At 41.0% G+C, this 18,996-nt stretch overlaps 1 protein-coding gene across 5 annotated transcripts in view; it reads left to right on the forward strand.

Annotated features, from left to right (window-relative positions):
* STAU2 (staufen double-stranded RNA binding protein 2) overlaps positions 1-18,996 on the forward strand; it is a 141,977-nt gene that overhangs the window by 62,190 nt on the left and 60,791 nt on the right. For all 5 annotated transcript variants that reach the window (XM_083451083.1, XM_083451084.1, XM_083451085.1 and 2 more), the window contains exon 12: positions 2,401-2,708. In XM_083451083.1, the coding sequence (XP_083307209.1) occupies positions 2,401-2,708 (308 nt within the window). The remainder of the gene's footprint in view (positions 1-2,400; positions 2,709-18,996) is intronic.

The following is an 18,996-nucleotide window of genomic DNA, read 5'->3' on the forward strand; positions in this document are numbered from 1 at the left end:
AACTCAGTGGCTGCAGGCACTTCCTATTGTTTCCCATGTGTAGGGAAAGGTTGGGTCAATCTATAAGTGCTTCTCAAACTTTTTGTAACATTTTTTATTCTAATCTAGAAGAAGTAAGATACTATTCATGTAGTACTCTGTGTCACAGACATAATCCTCCTGTGTGATATTAAAATTGATATACAGTTATACATAGTTTGCTATTTATGATCAGAAGCCAGCATGTTTGAAAAAGAAATAACCAAAGGTTTTTCTTAATCAGCAACTTAAGTATTGCAAAGCTATAATGTAATGCATTAACTGGTCTTTAAAATAAAGTTTAAAAGTAGCTATCTAGAATTTATAGTTTCTGCAGCGAAGCCCCTATTTTGTTCCCTTTATAGTAGTGGAAATACAGGAAAATGTTATTATATGATGTTACTTAAAACATGAGATTATTTTTATAAATATTGTTGGTAGTAGATGGGAATGGCAGAAACCTCAAAGGAGTATTGTGTGACATAATTTGTTGACGTGTATAGTGCTTCCAAATCCTCAAAACAAAAGGTGTTACATAAGTGGAAAGTCCTTGTCATTATTGCTAATTGAATGATGTTATTACAGTAATGTGGATACAATTGAAAAACATATGGTATATTATGCGGGAGAGTTTTTTATTCATCCTATGCTCCATATTAGTTGTTTTAACATTTAAAAAGATTAGTAATCTGGACGAATTCCCGACTATTGTTCCAGACAGCAGTTAGATATTTGGGTGGATCATGTAAAAACACTGAAAAGGCTGAGAGAGCATGTGAAATGTTTGTTTGAAGTGATATTACATCAGTGGACTAGACATCTGTACTTTTTGATGTGGTTTGAAAAGGTTTATAGTATTGTACTGGAATTTTAAATGGGTTTTCTTTCACCATATTACTTCTGTTATTATTTCTGAACAAATACATGTATTTTGTTCAGGTCCTGCTATTTAAAATGTTGCATCTGTATATATCTGAAGAGCTTTTATGGAGACTGGATTTGCATTAGGCCACATTCAAAGGAAACGTGAGCCCTTCACCATCTGTATTGGCATTGTCCCTTGATTTTCTCTGCAAATATGCCAGCAGAAATCATATATCTATTACTTCCCACTGTATTTCACCATCTCGGTTACAAAAGTTGAGTGTTTTTCTGATTGTCATGGTGGGACAGAAGGAGCAAGGCACAGATTTCAGGCATTTATTAAAGTGATGTATTTAATATGTTGGGACGCGGGTGGCGCTGTGGGTAAAAGCCTCAGCGCCTAGGGCTTGCCGATCGAAAGGTCGGCGGTTCGAATCCCCGCGGCAGGGTGCGCTCCCGTCGTTCGGTCCCTGCGCCTGCCAACCTAGCAGTTCGAAAGCACTCCTGGGTGCAAGTAGATAAATAGGGACCACTTACTAGCGAGAAGGTAAACGGTGTTTCCGTGTGCGGCTCTGGCTCGCCAGAGCAGCGATGTCACGCTGGCCACGTGACCCAGAAGTGTCTCCGGACAGCGCTGGCCCCCGGCCTCTTGAGTGAGATGGGCGCACAACCCTAGAGTCTGTCAAGACTGGCCCATACGGGCAAGGGTACCTTTACCTTTTTATTTAATATGTTGTGCCCTGAAGATTCTTAAACTGAATCAGATCCCTTCATCTAGCCCAGTATTGTTTCCTCTGTGACTGGCAGCTCTCGCAAGATCTCTGGAAGAGGTCTTTCTCAGCCCTGCTCTCTATCATTTTAACTGAAGAAGCGAAGTACTGAACACAGAACCTTTGCAGAAAAACCTGAGCTATGCCAGTGAGCTATGGGCCACCAAAGGTTGAGTGGAACATTGAACCCCAAAATCATCGATCCAAACCTTGTTGCATTTGTATGTTGAGCCTGACTGAGCCCAAGTAAAGTGTCTGATGTACAGTCTTCCCTCTCTTTTGAGGTTAATCCGCCAGCTTTATTTTAAAGCAGGATGCCTGCTTCAAATATAACTCTAAGCCAGGACTCAGGAAATGGGAAATCAAAGCTGTAGGGAAATTTCCCAACAACCATGTTGGAAGGTGGGAGGCTGAAGCCTGATGTTTTGTTTGGGGTTGTTCAAGTTTGGCATTATGTGTGAATGTGGCCTCGTATCTACAGCCCTGCACTGAAAAATGGCATCTAATATTATTATGTATTTCTGGAAGATGGCTAAGATTTAAGTGTATCTTCCACATAGAGAAGTAAGAAACAGATGCCACGATATCATCACTGATGATGATTGACAATGATGAGACTTGTGAGGATGAAACTGATGGTTTCAATAAGAGGTATCTGAAAGTAGAATATGTTTACTGGCAATGTTCTGTTTGGTAATATTTAAACAATTACAGGTAGAGTAAAAAGGGTCTTTGTTCTTGTTTTCAGCACCAAAGGGAATACTCCATCTCTCTCCTGATGTTTATCAAGAAATGGAAGCGAGCCGCAACAAAGCATCCCCTGGTACCCCTGTAAACTATTTGTCCTCCAAGGAAATGAGCCAAGCATCTAGTTGTTTCTTCAGCACATCTCCTGCCACTAATAATACAGCTACAATTGCCAGGGAACTGCTCATGAATGGAACATCTCCCACTGCTGAAGCTATAGGACTGAAAGGAATGTCAGTCACTGCCCCTTGTTCTACGGTGCAACCTTCAAAGCAACTGGAATATCTGGCAAGGATCCAAGGCTTTCAGGTATGGGTGGACTTGAATAAAAGGCATTGTATAGCCATTATCTGCAGAATTACTTTAGCTTGCGTATTTATTTATTTATTTATTTATTTATTTAGAAGATTTAGAGTTGTAAGAATGTCAAAGGATCCTGTATATATTCCAATGATTTTGTTACTGTCTTGTCTGTAGCCGCCTGAAACTTGATTTCCATTGGGATGGGGGGAAGTAACGCATGTAGTGCTCCTAAATAATCATGCACAGTGTGGCCGGAAGAATATATAATGGTTTGGTATTAATTTATATACTGTCCTGTGACAAAATGCCACAGGGTTTTAATGTATTTTTAATCTTTGTTGGAAGCCTCCCAGAGTGGCTGGGGAAACTCAGCCAGATGGGCGGGGTATAAATAATAAATTATTTACTATTATTATTATTATTATTATTATTATTGACAACAAGAACTTAAATAACAATTGTTTTGATACAACTTGTAATAAAATGCAATCCTCAAAATATTTAGAAATTACTTCAGTCACAGTTGCCCTCCTCACAAAGCCTGGTAGAAGAGGTGTGTCTTCATCTGTTTCATAAAGGAAAACAACAATGTCACTTAGGCACACCTTGGTGATGAGGGTATTCTACAGACATGGAGCCACCATTGAAAAGGCCCTTCCATGGACCCCAGCACTACATATGTCATCCTGTGCAGGGACCACTAGTTCAGGTATCATCCATTGATTTTACAGGATGGGCAGGTGGCTATGTGAGAAGGCCTTCTCCTCGCTTATATACCTCGGACCTAGCCATTCAGGTCTTTAAAGTGTAAGCACCTTGACTTGGGCTGGAAGACAAAATGACAACCAGTCAGCTTGTTTTTAAATGTGGGTTTTATGTACTAGGCCTGCTACTCCTACAAGCATCTTTTGCACTAATTGCAATTTCTGGAGCATCTTCAAGGACAGCCTGATGTAGAACATGTTACAGTTGTCCACCTTGGAGGATGTCAGAGCATGAGTGACCATAGCCATGGTATCCTTATTGAAGAATGGCTGCAGCTGGTGCACCAGCTGAAGCAAGGCTTAGGTACTTCTTTATCCACCCAGGCTACTTGGGCCTGAAGTGACAGTGATGGTTCAAGGAGCACCCCCAAACTAAACAACTTGAAGGCAGGTGCAACCTGGTCAAAAACAAGTCATTCCTACAACTTCTGTATATGGAACCAACTTCTCACAGCACTCAGAAGTCACCCAGTGCTATTCTCTGGAGCCACCCTTGGAAATAAGAGCAGAACCACGGAGAACCACTGCACCCCATCTCCTCAGGGAGTCAAAGAAGATACCACAGTAAAGTGGTATTGAAAGCGCTGAAAAGCCAATAAATTTCAGCAGGGTCACACTCCCCTGACCTTCTTCCAATGAAGATCATCAGCTAGGACAACCAAGGCCATTTCTACCCCCACCAGGCCTAGACGCAGATCCAAGCATGCCTGAAGCTGCCCCATCATCTTTTCAAGTACCTAACCCAGAAGGGGAATGTATACTTATTAGTTAAACATTTCCATCATAAGAAGTATTGGCATGTATCTAACTAGCCCCTTTTATTTCAAAAATGTGTTTGCTTGTGCAGCAGGGATTCTTTTATTTTTCTAACCAACCTAAAGCTACTTTTTAAACTTTGAGGTGGTGGTGAATAATTAAAAGTGGCTCCTGATGTGTTCTGGCGGACGGTTTGATGTTTGCAAAAAGAAAAGAGAACCCGTTTAAAACCAAAGGAAGGAAATCAGATCTTGCACTTGCTAACACTCACATTATAGCTTCTGTTAAAAAAAAATAATCAGTTATATACTTTCAGGCTTTCTTGGCGCTAGGAAAGAGAAACATTGAAAGCTTGCCCTAACTGAGTCGCCGTGCCAGTTAGAGGTGGATATCTTGTGTCCCTCAGTTCATCTGCATATAGTAGGATCAGACAAATCTTGATGAAAGGAAATTCAATCCTCAAAAGTTTTCATTATCTCTTACATCTTTCTTTCACATCTTGTTGAATTGCTTTCACTGCTTTATTTTCATTAGAGAAAACACAATTTATAGTAACATTTTCACCAACTTGCTTACTTCCTTAGCTGTAAGATACAGTTACTAGGCGCTGATTGTTTGTGCTTTTCCTATCTACTTGCCCCCCCTCTCCGCCCCCCACCCCCATTCTTGATTGGTCTTGAAAAATAGAATCCTTGTTTCCTTTTTTGCCCAGGTTGCTGCTGGTCATTCTACATGAACTTCAGTAGATATTCTCTCTAATTCCCACTTATTTCTTCAGTGTATCAAGAAACTGGTGATTTTGGCTTCCTACCCGCACCCCTTTTGTTCAGTTCAGCTTAATACCTTGGCTGCCTGAGTTTTTGGAATGAGCATGAAGCTCTGTGCTGGATCACTGAGCACTGAGGAGAGTGTTGAACAGAATCTCTGTGGGAAATGGCTTAGTGGGCTGTCAAGTGCCTATCACCAGTCTCTTCACCATCTCACTACAGAAAGCGCTTTCTGTTCAAGATCTTAAAAGCCTTTTTTTTCTTTACAGGTTAGTTATATCACACAGGTTTACCAGAGAAGAAAATAGTGCATTGACCAGGATGGCGCTTATTTCATACTCCTTGAATGCCTCAGAGTTGTCTGTGGTTTTTCTTTAGACAAATTATTAGTTCCTGTGTGCTGAGAACAATAAACACTAAAATGTCTATTTCTTAATTATAAACACATCTTTGTTCCACACTGACAATTGAGAGAACACATTCCATATTTCAAAAAAATTAACTAAACAATAAAAAACTACTTCCCAAGAGGCATTGTTTACTATAATAATAAGTATATTAATTTTTTAAAACCTAATTGGACAGTCTCCAACGTCCAACTAGAAGACCTTTTAAAAATATGTATTTTTATTTAAGCTTTAATTTTCTGTATTCATTATATATATGTAAAACACACATATGTTACAAGCCATCAATATTTGAGACACACATACACTGCATGCTAGGCAAGTCTATTAAATTATTCATTACGCATTATTACAGGGCTCTGTTATTAAAAGAGCGGTGCTGTACTTTGATTCAGTTCGAATTAATGAAGCCAAGTACTTAACAAATTTTACAGTATCTGTATAAAGCATTCTTATTGTTCAGGTTTAGGATTATTATTTAAGCCACTTGCTTGGAGGCTTATTAAACAAAATGAGCTGCACATAAAAGAAGTGCTGCTATTTTAATCTTTACTTGCAATTTTGTTCATTGCTTCATAACTTAAACAGAAAAAAAAAGTTTTTTAAAAGCTACAGTGCAAATAAAATACCCCAAATCATTTGGTTACATTGAAATATCTAGTGGAATTGGTTCTACATGTTGATGATTTATTTTAAAAATGTTATAGGCCATTTTTTCAAAGTGCTTCGGGCAGCTAATAGTGAATATTACTTAACTTGTCCAATCCAGCTATAGTTTACTAGGAAAATTAGCTGGAGTGTGTTGCGAAGGGTCAAATGAGATGCAGTAGGGCCTATGGAACGTAGTGTGGTGAGGTTTCACATTCCTCCCCTTTTGTTGGAGGGTAGATTGCACTCCCACTTTAGATGTGAATGATACAAACATGTGCATAAAATACACATGGGTGTTCTGTGCATTGACTTGATCAAAACTTTATAGTAGGTATCCTGGAGGTCAGGATTATAGTTTTTGGGGGTGGGGAGAGAGTGTAATAAGGGTTTAAAAAACCCATCCCTACACTATATAGGAAAGTATGGAGGCTAAAGGGGGGCACTGTTTCCACCGATAAACATGCTCACCCCAATATTTAGCAACAAAGTGCTCAGGTTTAAGGCTAGCAGACAGCTCCAATCCTAAGCTCTGTAGCACTACGTAGGAAAGCAGGGGGAAGTGTCAGGAGGGTAGGAAAGAAAAAAAGCCATCATCCCCACAAAACTTTTGTTCAGGTTAGCTGGAGCCCTGAGTTTTCATGTTAGAGACCAAGGACACACTGCACATCCCCATGGTTTTTCTGTATAAAATTTACATTTTCTAGAAAAGGTCTGCAGTACCAATTCAGCAGATTTCACTGAGTAGAGCATCTGAAATCTGTTACAGTAATTCACTACAAAACCTGGTATCTGAAGTTGTACAGGTATAAACCCGATCTGGCAATCAATTCAATAAGATATGGTGATGTGAGGGGTACAGATGGCCTTGTGTAGAAGTTTATTTCAAAGAGTTCTGGCTGATAGATTTCCCCCCACCCCACCCCTGTAAATTAAAACTGGTGCACTTAGATGGTGCATTATTGGATCAGTCTACCAATAATTGTTTTTAGATATGCACACAAATGCAATTTGTATTTCTTTGTTTGGAAGACATCCATGGGAAGCTCAGCATTTGCATTTCCTTTGCTCCAAATTAACCTCATAAGTGGAGTATAACCAGCACCTATCAGAGTTTCCTTCCCCTTCCTCTCGTCTCCCCCTCATTTGAGTATCAGGAAGTATGACCTTCTCAGAGGTTAAGACTAGTGGTAATCTGTGAATAGTTAAGTAATTATTTACAGTTCTCCACCTGCAGAGATTATTTTCATATGTATAATGCATGCAATGTGCCATATAGTGCAACTACTACGTTTGTTCTTTTTGTACCTCTCACCATTGTTCTTTAGTAAATGTAACATCCAGCTCTGGCACACTTCAGAATAAGTCTGCTTAAGTGAATATCACTTCTTAGCTCAAAAGTGACAGGAGTGTAAGAAGATAGTTGCTGGATTAGCCTAAAGCTCTACCTAGCCTGGGATCTTTTTCATAACTGTAGGTGGTTCAACATGGTCTGGAAAAACAGGGTAAAGAGCAAAAAGTGATAACCTTGTGTTCCAGTTGTTGCCATTCAGTTTCAGTCAGTGGTTTTAAGTTGTGACCTAGTAAGCAGGTGATATTCTCTGTGGAGTATGCTCACCTTTTCTGAATCTGGAGAATAAAACATTTTTATATTGTGTGAAGGCCTAGTTCTACAATGTCTTACTACATCTGAATTTGGCCTAAGATTCAATCCATACATGCGCTTTGTGGGTATGAACACTATTTCAGCTCTCTTTCTATTTCACATTTGTTGGTTTCTGAGGTGCTTGATTTCTGAGGTCCATCCAGGTGCTCTTGGAGGAAACTGATATTCTAGAACTTTTTCAGTCAGGGTTTAGGCCCAGTTTTGGCACAGAAACTGCTTTGGTTGCCCTGTACTATGACCTCTGTTGGGAGAGAGAGACAGGTGTAATGTGACCCTGTTAATTCTCCTTGACCTCTCAATGGCTTTTGATACCATCAACCATGGAATCGTTCTGGAGCTGCTGTTCAGGTTAGGGGTGGGCAGCAGTACTTTGTGGTGATTCCGTTCCTACTTGGATGGTTGTTTCCAGAGGGTGATGCTTAGGGAGTGCTGTGGAGCTTTCAGTGTGTGGTTCCTCAATTGTGAATAATCAACTTATAAGTCAGGTAATGTACAGTGGTACCTCAGGTTACATGCACTTCAGGTTACAGACGTTTCAGGTTACAGGCTCCGCTAACCCAGAATTATTACCTCGGGTTAAGAACTTTGCTTCAGGATGAGAACAGAAATCGTGCTCTGGCGGTGCAGCAGCAGCAGGAGGTCCCATTAGCTTAGTTTCAGGTTAAGAACGGACCTCCGGAACAAATTAATTACTTAACCCGAGGCACCACTGTACATGTTAAAAGGTCTGACCTTTTAACATCACAGTAATCCAAGTTTATGCACCAACCACTGGCGCAGAAGTAACTGAAATTGACCAATTCTATGAAGACTTACAACACCTTATAGAAATGACACCAAAGAAGGATGTTCTTCTCATTATAGGGGATTGGAATGCTAAAGTAGGGAGTCAAGAGATAAAAGGAACAACTGGCAAGTTTGGCCTTGGAGTTCAAAATGAAGCAGGGCAAAGGCTAATAGAGTTCTGCCAAGAGAACAAGCTGGTCATCACAAACCCTCTTTTCCAACAACACAAGAGACGACTCTACACATGGACATCACCAGATGGGCAGCATCGAAATCAGATTGATTATATTCTCTGCAGCCAAAGATGGAGAAGCTCTATACAGTCAGCAAAAACAAGACCTGGAGCTGACTGTGGCTCAGATCATCAGCTTCTTATAGCAAAATTCAAGCTTAAACTGAAGAAAGTAGGAAAAAACACTGGGCCGGTAAGATACAATCTAAGTCAAATCCCTTATGAATACACAGTGGAAGTGAGGAACAGGTTTAAGGATTTAGATTTGGTGGACAGAGTGCCTGAAGAACTATGGATGGAGGCTCGCAACATTATACAGGAGGCAGCAACGAAAACCATCCCAATGAAAAGGAAATGCAAGAAAGCAAAGTGGCTGTCTAACGAGGCCTTACAAATAGCGGGGGAGAGAAGGCAAGCAAAATGCGAGGGAAATAGTGAAAGTTACAGGAAATTGAATGCAGATTTCCAAAAAATAGCAAGGAGAGACAAGAAGGCCTTCTTAAACGAGCAATGCAAAGAAATAGAGGAAAACAATAGAATGGGAAAAACCAGAGATATGTTCAAGAAAATTGGAGATATGAAAGGAACATTTCATACAAAGATTACCATAGTAAAAGACAAAAGTGGAAAGGACCTAACAGAAGCAGAAGACATCAAGAAGAGGTGGCATGAATACACAGAGGAATTATACCAGAAAGTTATGGATGTCTCGTACACCCCAGATAGTGTGGTTGCTGACCTTGAGCCAGACATCCTGGAGAGTGAAGTCAAATGGGCGTTAGAAAGCACTGCTAATAACAAGGCCAGTGGAAGTGATGATATTCCAGCTAAGCTATTTAAAATTTTAAACGATGATGCTGTTACGGTGCTACACTCAATAGGCCAGCAAATTTGGAAAACTCAGCAGTGGCCAGAGGATTGGAGAAGATCAGTCTACATCCCAATCCCAAAGAAGGGAAGTGCCAAAGAATTCTCCAACTACCGCACAATTGCACTCATTTCACATGCTAGCAAGGTTATGCTTAAAATTCTACAAGGCAGGCTTAAGCAGTATGTGGACCGAGAACTCCCAGAAGTGCAAGCTGGATTTCGAAGGGGCAGAGGAACCAGAGACCAAATTGCAAACATGCGCTGGATTATGGAGAAAGCTAGAGAGTCCCGGAAAGACATCTACTTCTGCTTCATTGACTATGCAAAAGCCTTTGACTGTGTCGACCACAGCAAACTATGGCAAGTTCTGAAAGAAATGGGAGTGCCTGATCACCTCATCTGTCTGCTGAGAAATCTCTATGTGGGACAAGAAGCTACAGTTAGAACTGGATATGGAACAACTGATTGGTTCAAAATTGGGAAAGGAGTATATCGTCTCCCTACTTATTTAACTTATATGCAGAATTCATCATGCGAAAGGCTGGGCTGGATGAATCCCAAGCTGGAATTAAGATCGCTGGAAGAAATATCAACAACCTCAGATATGCAGATGACACAACCTTGATGGCGGAAAGTGAGGAGGAATTAAAGAACCTTTTAATGAGGGTGAAAGAGGAGAGCACAAAATATGGTCTGAAGCTCAACATCAAAAAAACGAAGATCTTGGCCACTGGTCCCATCACCTCCTGGCAAATAGAAGGGGAAGAATTGGAGGCAGTGAGAGATTTTACTTTCTTGGGCTCCATGATCACTGCAGATGGTGACAGCAGTCACGAAATTAAAAGACGCCTGCTCCTTGGGAGAAAGGTGATGGCAAACCTAGACAGCATATTAAAAAGCAGAGACATCACCTTGCCAACAAAGGTTCATATAGTTAAAGCCATGGTTTTCCCAGTAGTAATGTATGGAAGTGAGAGCTGGACCATAAAGAAGGCTGATCACCGAAGAATTGATGCTTTTGAATTATGGTGCTGGAGGAGACTCTTGAGAGTCCCATGGACTGCAAGAAGAACAAACGCATCCATTCTTAAGGAAATTAGCCCTGGGTGCTCACTGGAAGGACAGATCGTGAAGCTGAGACTCCAATACTTTGGCCACCTCATGAGAAGAGAAGACTCCCTGGAAAAGACCCTGATGTTGGGAAAGATGGAGGGCACAAGGAGAAGGGGATGACAGAGGACGAGATGGTTGGACAGCGTTCTTGAAGTGACAAACATGAGTCTGACCAAGCTGCGGGAGGCAGTGGAAGACAGGGGTGCCTGGCGTGCTCTGGTCCATGGGGTCACGAAGAGTCGGACATGACTAAACGACTAAACAACAACAACCACTGTACATGCGTATAGTGATCCATATTACTCCTCATGTTTTATGTTACCAAAGCATTAGAGAGTTAAAGCATCCATAGTTCTGCAGTTTGAGATTTATAAGACCCTTCAGGTATTACATTGCCGTTTAAAGTGGAATTTATGGTTGTTTGTACCCAGTGCCAGTAGCCTTGATTCCTGAAACACCTTCTGTCATGGGTGTGTGGGAATGCATTTACAAATAGATGTTGCTGTGTATTTGTCTGTTAGCACACAGAGGAAAGATTATCAGTCCCTTGTACTTCATCTAACTGGATGACCAATACCAGGAATAAATAAATAATTTGTGGAGCATTTGTCTAACCAATCAGCTGGCTCTAAACTTTACCCCCTTTAGAACCTTCTGTATAGGGTAGTATTTGACATATGTTAAACACAGTGTTGTATCTTTCCCCCATGCTTTAGCTTTGAAAAAATAGGTGCTATTCAGAAAGGAAATGGGGTTCTGTTAGATGTTTACAAGAACAGTGAATCTCTTTGGACTGATTTTGAAAGATGCATGAACTCAGTGCTGTTTGCTTCTTACGATACAGATAAACTTAAGCAGGAAGTATCACAGAGCAGTGCTGTTGACCCTCTGAAATCCAAACTTCTGCAAAAGGAGTAATTACCATAGTTTTCCTAAGTTAATGAACTGAAAAATAAGCAACATGCATATTTTTATTTCTATGTGAGGCAGGGACCTGGACTTTCTGGTCCTGCCTTCTCTGGCCCACCTCCTCCATTTCCAGGTCCATCTGATATCCGCACACTGGAATGTCATGTTTATGTTCAAGCTGCCACAAGAAGAACTCAACACATGAATACTTCAAATGGATAATCTACACACACCAGTTTTGCACACCATGCATTTCAATTTTCATGAATTGGGCTTTTCAAATGGATACTCTATGCAAATGCGACAGATCCCTAGGCAATGCACCAACATTGTGTATGAGGCAGATGAAGGAGAGTATCATTCTGGTTTCCTCCTGAAGACATTGTTTTGGTATGCTTTGGGCAATGACAGCAAGGTATTAATGTACAGTGGTGCCTCGCAAGACGAAAAGAATCCGTTCCGCGGGTCTTTTCGTCTTGCGGTTTTTTCGTCTTGCGAAGCAAGCCTATTGACGGATTAGCGCTATTAGCGCTATTGGCACTTTAAGGGCTAAAAACGGCTTTTTAAGGCTTGGGGGATTAGCGGTTTTGCTGCTAAAATGCTTTTAGCAGCTTAGCGCTTCAGGAAAAGGGGTTTTGGAGCGAAAAAAAATTCAAATTTTTTCGTCATTTTTCGTCTTGCGAAGCAAGCCCATAGGGAAATTCGTCTTGCGAAGCGCCTCTGCAGACGGAAAACCCTTTCGTCTTGTGGGTTTTCCGTCTTGCGAGGCATTCGTCTTGCGGGGCACCACTGTATGTTGTATGAGATTATGCTGAGCAGTCAGTTGGTGAAAAGATAAAAGATAGCTGTTCAAAGGAAGAATAGGTTACCCAAAGCTTAACGGTACAAACAAGCATGACTATCAAACTAAGACCTTTGGGCATTTTTTGTCAGATACCTCAGGTTCTCTGCTGGACACATGTTGCATTTATTGCAGTGGGGGGGAAATCCTTAAATATATCCGTCATCTATGATACCTCAGGCAAATTGATGTTATGTTTACTTTTTAAACATCTTCAGAATGTTGGCCCACTTCACTCTTAACATATCTGATTCTCAGGTGCACACACCAGCCACAACTGAACACTGAGGGATGCATGTTTTTCAGCCTGTGGGTTCCATGAAGATTTTGTACTCTTTTTACTGAAGTTTCTCTTCTGTTCAATGCTGGATTCAAACTTCCTTCATCCCAGTCAGCATGATGGGCTGAAAAGAATAGAATATGAATTGCTACAAATCTTGTCAGACTGAAACATATCCTAGAACAATTGAAACCTCGGAGGATTTGCTAAGTAGTTTTTCCTACCTTCTTCTGGTACCTAATGTGTGAACAATCGTAAGCCACAGTATGATTGCTGTGGAAGCATTTCAGTAGCTCTCTATAGCTTGCAAGTATCCAGATAGCTTGGCATCTTTTAAATAGATAAATAAAGGTCAAGTTACAAATATTATTTTCAATATTCTGGAATCAGAGAATTGGCGGCAGGGCAGAGAATGGGCATCCAGATTACCTATACATTGCTGCCACTATGAAAAGCAGCAACTCCTTGTACTTAAAAGCATTGTCATACTTGACATGATTTTTTGTCTCAAAAATGACATACAGGGTTTTTGTGTTCTAACTATTGCCAAACAGGAAAAGCAAATGGCAGATGCATAGAAATGGCAGGATCATGTATAAGTAAACTCAGGTATAGGGCTGAATGAATGAAATGCTGTTGCCTTACTTTTTACAATCCTACACATTGTAGCACATGCCTACAACTAGCCTTCTAGTTGGAGAAATCCAAACATTATTTTTAAAACCAGTACATTTGGTTTTTGTTTAGTTTTTTAAAATAGCTCTAAAGCTGTCAGGACCTCTCAAAATAATGTAACCAGCACTAAACAAAGCAGCCTGTGCTCCCTGCCAAGTTCTTTTAAGTAAGTCCTTGATAAAGTTAGATGCCAACCTTACACTGGAGAGATGCCAAAAGTTTAGAAGGCTTGAGTTGCTACAGCAGAACTAAAAAAAGTATGGCACTCAATTGTTCGTAGCCTGGTGCTTAGTTGTTCAGGTTTAATCTGCACTTTGATTTTCCAGGGTAATTTTTCAAAAGAAAAAGTAGCGAGAAACACAGATTAGAAGGAAGAAAGTACCATTAAATGGGGCTGCCTGAAGTGAGAAATCTAGATTTACAGAGGGCAGATTTTCAGAGATCAGCTTCTGATGGAAATAAGGTCATTCTGACATGTAAGCACACAAAAAACAGCAGTATATTCAATATGAAACAGGGATGCTTTGCACGGATGGAAATAGCTGTGTTTTGTATGTGTCATGTTGTGAGGCTGTAATTGAATTAACACCATATTTTTCAGCAGTTCTAAGAACAAAACTTAGACTGATCAACACCAGTTGCCCATTGGTTTGAATGTTTCTGGATTTACTTGCACGACACACAGTCTTTTCTCCTCCTCACTTTGGGCAAACAACAGCTTTCATAACCAAGAAGAAAATTAAGAGCAGGTGTAAGCATATTTGCACTGACGCAGAAATCAAAATGTTATTTCAAACATGATTTCTTTTTTATTCTCCAAACCTGCCTTAATTCTTCACAGATATTGGATTCAGCTTGCCATAATTATTCAGCTGAAATACATACTTTCAAAAAGAAATGCTGTCCGTACCTAAAATTAGCAGGCTTTGAAACAGGTCTTGCTATTATCTCTTTGGTTGTTGTTTTTTATTCCCAAGATGAAAGGACTAGGAGATCAGTGTTACGTCTCTAGACATTCTTGGCAGCCTCTCTGTATTTTTCTTTTGCTGTGAAATCTAAATAAAATGTAGGGTTCTGTCTGTATGTACACCATCTAAGGCTGCAATCCTAACCCCACTTCCCTTGGAGTAAGCCCCATTGAATTCAGTAGGACTCATTTCTGAGTAGACAGGAGTTATGATTGTGCTGTTTGTTGTCAGATGACTCCATATGCATTCAACATAGCTACTTAAGAGGTCCATATTTCTGAATAATTCGTATAAGTGTACTCTCACAGCTCCCATGTTGCCCATTTTTCTACCCTTTGTTTATTAACAATGCCCAATACCATATTTTTGGCAACATTTAATTTAAATTTAACGAGGGCTGGTGTGGTGTAGCAGTTCATGTTGCATTAAGACCTGGAATACCATTATTTCTGGGGACCTTAGTCCAGTCACTATCCCCACTACCTCACAGGGCTGTTGGGAGGATGAAGCCAGGTGCAAATCATGTGCATGACCCTGAACTGATTGGCAGAAGGGCTGGATATAACTCAGTCGGGATATATCCTTGGCCTCACTGCAGAACAGGGAACTCGGAACTCCCCACTCTAATTCTGCCAAAGGCTTTAATGCTCAAATCAGTACATAAGGCACACTACAGGTTATAAGGTTCAGCAGGTATATAAGAGGTTCAGATATATAGCTAAGTGCAAGCTAACACATTGATCCAACAAGCAACACCACCACCCCCTTAAACCTTCCCTTTGAAGAGCAGGGTGGGCACCGCTGTTGTGTGGCAAGAGTTCCAAGACAGGGCAAGCAAGTGGGCACTTCTTTGAGTTGGTTGGCTCCGTGAGGATTGTTCCCTCTGGTGATGGCGTGATGGCGTGCCCATGGAGGAGGTGGAGTCAGAGACAGCTCAGCATCAGACTTGCTCTCCATTGCCTCCCTTAAACAGGGAGCATCTTCACTAACCTGAGGAGGTGCCAGAGGCAGCTGTATGGATGTTGTGCTAAACTAAGATATCCAATGCTGTAGAGACGAAATGCTCTTCTGACCACCTGCTCAGTCTCTCCCCTAGATCTAGATCTCCATCTCCCAGACGGCTAGACCCCTGTTCAGGGGATCAGAAACTTTTGGGGGTTGCGATTCCACCTTCCCTACCCTGCTAGAACCCTCCCCAGGGTCCTGCAGCTGCAACTCATTGAGCTCCTCCCATTGCTCCACAGGATCCGACCATCTCCAAGGGACTCTGGTTGTATCATCTGTAGCATGACAAGACCACCTTGGAGATTGTTTGAACTACTTTTATGAACAGCTAAACATATTGGATTTTAAATAACTGTCTAGTATAGCATTTCAAAGCAGTTCCCAGTGATCTGGAATTGCTAATGTCAGAATCCATTCATTCATAAATCCATTCTGTAAATAATAAGGTTTTGGGCCCTATAAAATTGATTTATCATTTTAATCACAGTCCGTACCTCTGCTCCTGCCAGCCCAGCTTCCTTTGATCTGTTGTACCGCTTCCTAGTTATCTCTCTGACCGTCAGCTCTTGTTTTAAGCAAGGTTAGTCTAATTCAGCGTCCCCCCTCCTATTTGGACATAGCACAGGGGTTGAAGTAACACCACAAATTAAGGACTGTCTTTCTTCTATCCGTAGCACTATTTATATAGGCATGCAGATTTAATTAACTTGGTTGTGCTTACAACTTGCACTAGCATGGGCTTCATTTTTATCCTAAGTACCTAAAGCAACCTTATCTTTTCCTTTATTTGCACTTCTAACTATGGTGCAGAAATTATATAATTTCTAGAGACAGGTTCTGTGTTGTAATAAGTATTTAAATCCATTTTCCTGTGGCTAATATGCAGATTTTTCGAGGCGGAAGCGTGTTATGAATGCTGCAAGGCAGAGTGTAGAGCTGTCAGTCTTTTTGCTGCTGTGTATCTTCCCCTTTCTATGCAGTAGCTACAATGGAAACTCTGCTCACCACTGTGAGGCAGACACAGCGATTAATGAACCTGAGGCGTACTAATCAAACATATGTTTTCTTGACACAATGATTGCGTTATATATCACATGTAAATGTTCAGGCCTTTATCTACTGTTTAATGATCTAGGAAGGGGTCTTTCTTAAATGTGGGTGTTTTTCATGTGTTCCTTAGACTTCTACCACAGGGGGTGAGCAGTTAGCCAGCTCCCCAGTGAGATTAGTAAAATACTATATTTAGTTGTGCCATAGATCAAGAAACTTCAGCATTGCAGGAAACAAGGTTTTTTTTAAAAGCTATTTTAATGTGCTATGAAGCCAGTTCAGCCTAAGATTTTTCCCCTTTATCTCTCACTACTTTTGAAAATTAGCATTCATTGTAAATAGTTTGAAATTACTTCCTTATATCTTATTTTGCCGTTTTCCTTCCACCATTCACGTAGCTCAAATCTGGAACATGTTACTTGATGTGTTAATAGTCCCATTGAAATGAATGGTGGCTGAATTATCTGCATAAGATTGAAGTCACAACCTGTAGTGTTTATGTGATAATTAGCAAGTTTATATGACATGAGCATGATAAAGTTTGTAATTTAATGTGGGGTGGAGATAGGAGGAAGAGCTAGAGAAGCATATTAGGAGAATTATTTCATGTGCAATAGGAAGGTGAAAGTAACTACAGTGGTACCTCTAGTTATGAACTTAATTCGTTCCAGAGATCTGTTCTTAACCTGAAACAGTTCTTAACTAGAGGCGTGCTTTCACTAATGGGGTCTCTTGCTGCCACTGCACTGCCGGCACATGATTTCCGTTCTCATCCTGGGGCAAAGTTCTCAACTCAAGGTAACTCTTCCAGGTTAGCAGAGTTTGTAACCTGAAGCGTTTGTAACCTGAGGCGTTTGTAACTCGAGATACCACTGTATTTATCCCATGAGAGCAGTAAAGGAGAGATGAAGAGAAGGCAAATATGCTTTCATGAATTATAATAAGACAATGGGCTAATTTAGACATTAACACCAAACTATGATATCCTGCGTAGAGACGCGGGTGGCGCTGTGGGTTAAACCACAGAGCCTAGGACTTGCCAGTCAGAAGGTCGGCAGTTCGAATCCCCGCGACGGGGTGAGCTCCTGTTGCTCTGTCCCTGCTCCTGCCAACCTAGCAGTTCGAAAGCACGTTAAAGTGCAAGTAGATAAATAGGTACCGCTCTGGCGGGAAGGTTAACAGCGTTTCCGTGCGCTGCTTTGGTTCACCAGAAGCAGCTTAGTCATGCTGGCCACATGACCCGGAAGCTGTACGCTGGCTCCCTTGGCCAGTAAAGCGAGATGAGCGCCGCAACCCCAGAGTCGGCCACGACTGGACCTAATGGTCAGGGGTCCCTTTACCTTTACCTATGATATCCTGCTAAATGAGCCTTGAAGGAACTTTGGACTTCTCCATCCTTTCATGCACCATGATTGACTGAAACAGCTTTGGTTTGCTTCAAGCAAACTACCAGACTATGATTTGTACTTGACCTACATCCCTGGGCTGGCAACTACTAACTGTGTGTTTTGCCATATTGCGCTACACGAGGGGAGGAGGAGTGTAAGAAGGGAACATGTGCATATGACGGTACTTGCAGCCTCATTCGTGCAGTACCAAAACATGGTTTGCCATTACATCTAAATCAGCCTAGGGTCACCATCTTATTCTTTATTTCCCTAGCCCCAAATGATGATTGGGAAGCTCACCTGAGGATGCCAAGATATAAATCTGCACCATTGCACGACATTGTAGGACCCGGTTGCTGAATCAATGTTGTTTCCCATTGGTGCTGCTACAAAAATATTGCCCCACTAATCAATTGCTTAGGTTCCTGTTACATATAAGGCCATGCAAAATTAATAAATAAAGAGCAGTAACAGGGACAGGCACTTTCCAATTCTTTGAATAAATAAAAGGGACCTTCCCTCCCTATCAAATGGCAGTAGCCTGTCAGTTGCAGAGATTTGTGCATTGCAGGACACAGGGGCATTTTATTACCAGTTTATTTCTGTCTAGCTTTCTGAAACTCCTGCTGGTGCTTTGAATCATACAGGGTACGTTTCAGGGTTGGATACATGAACTCCGCTGTCACCCATGACTTTTAAAATAATTTTTTAAAGCTAATAAATGTTAAAGGAAGAAAGCATTTAACCGGACAGAAATGTGTTTTCAAACTGTGAACAGCTAAGCTTTGGTGTGGGAAAATCTCTTCACATAACTAGCTTTTTCTAATCTCGTTGGTATCTGGTTAATGGACGGCTAATGCTTTTTCCAACAGAGTGCATAAATTTTAATTATTTACAGCCAAGAGCAGTAAGTAATAAATGGCTGCCTCCTAAGAACAAAACCCTTCACCTACAAATCTTCTAATTCATAGTTAGTGGTAAGCAAGTTTTCATTGCAGAGCTATTTTATTGCTTGGCAGGACGGGACTTACAGAAAGGTTTGTGTGTCGGCCATGTAACACAGCACTGCTAATGCTGAAGCCTGTGGTTGGGATATTTTCTCCTCATTTGCTGCATTTGCAAATGGGGTTTCTTCTACTGAAAAACAGGAACATACAAATACAGAATTG

The sequence above is a fragment of the Podarcis tiliguerta genome (genome assembly GCF_965153285.1).
Source record: "Podarcis tiliguerta genome assembly, chromosome: 7".
In the NCBI taxonomy this organism is placed as follows: domain Eukaryota; kingdom Metazoa; phylum Chordata; class Lepidosauria; order Squamata; family Lacertidae; genus Podarcis; species Podarcis tiliguerta.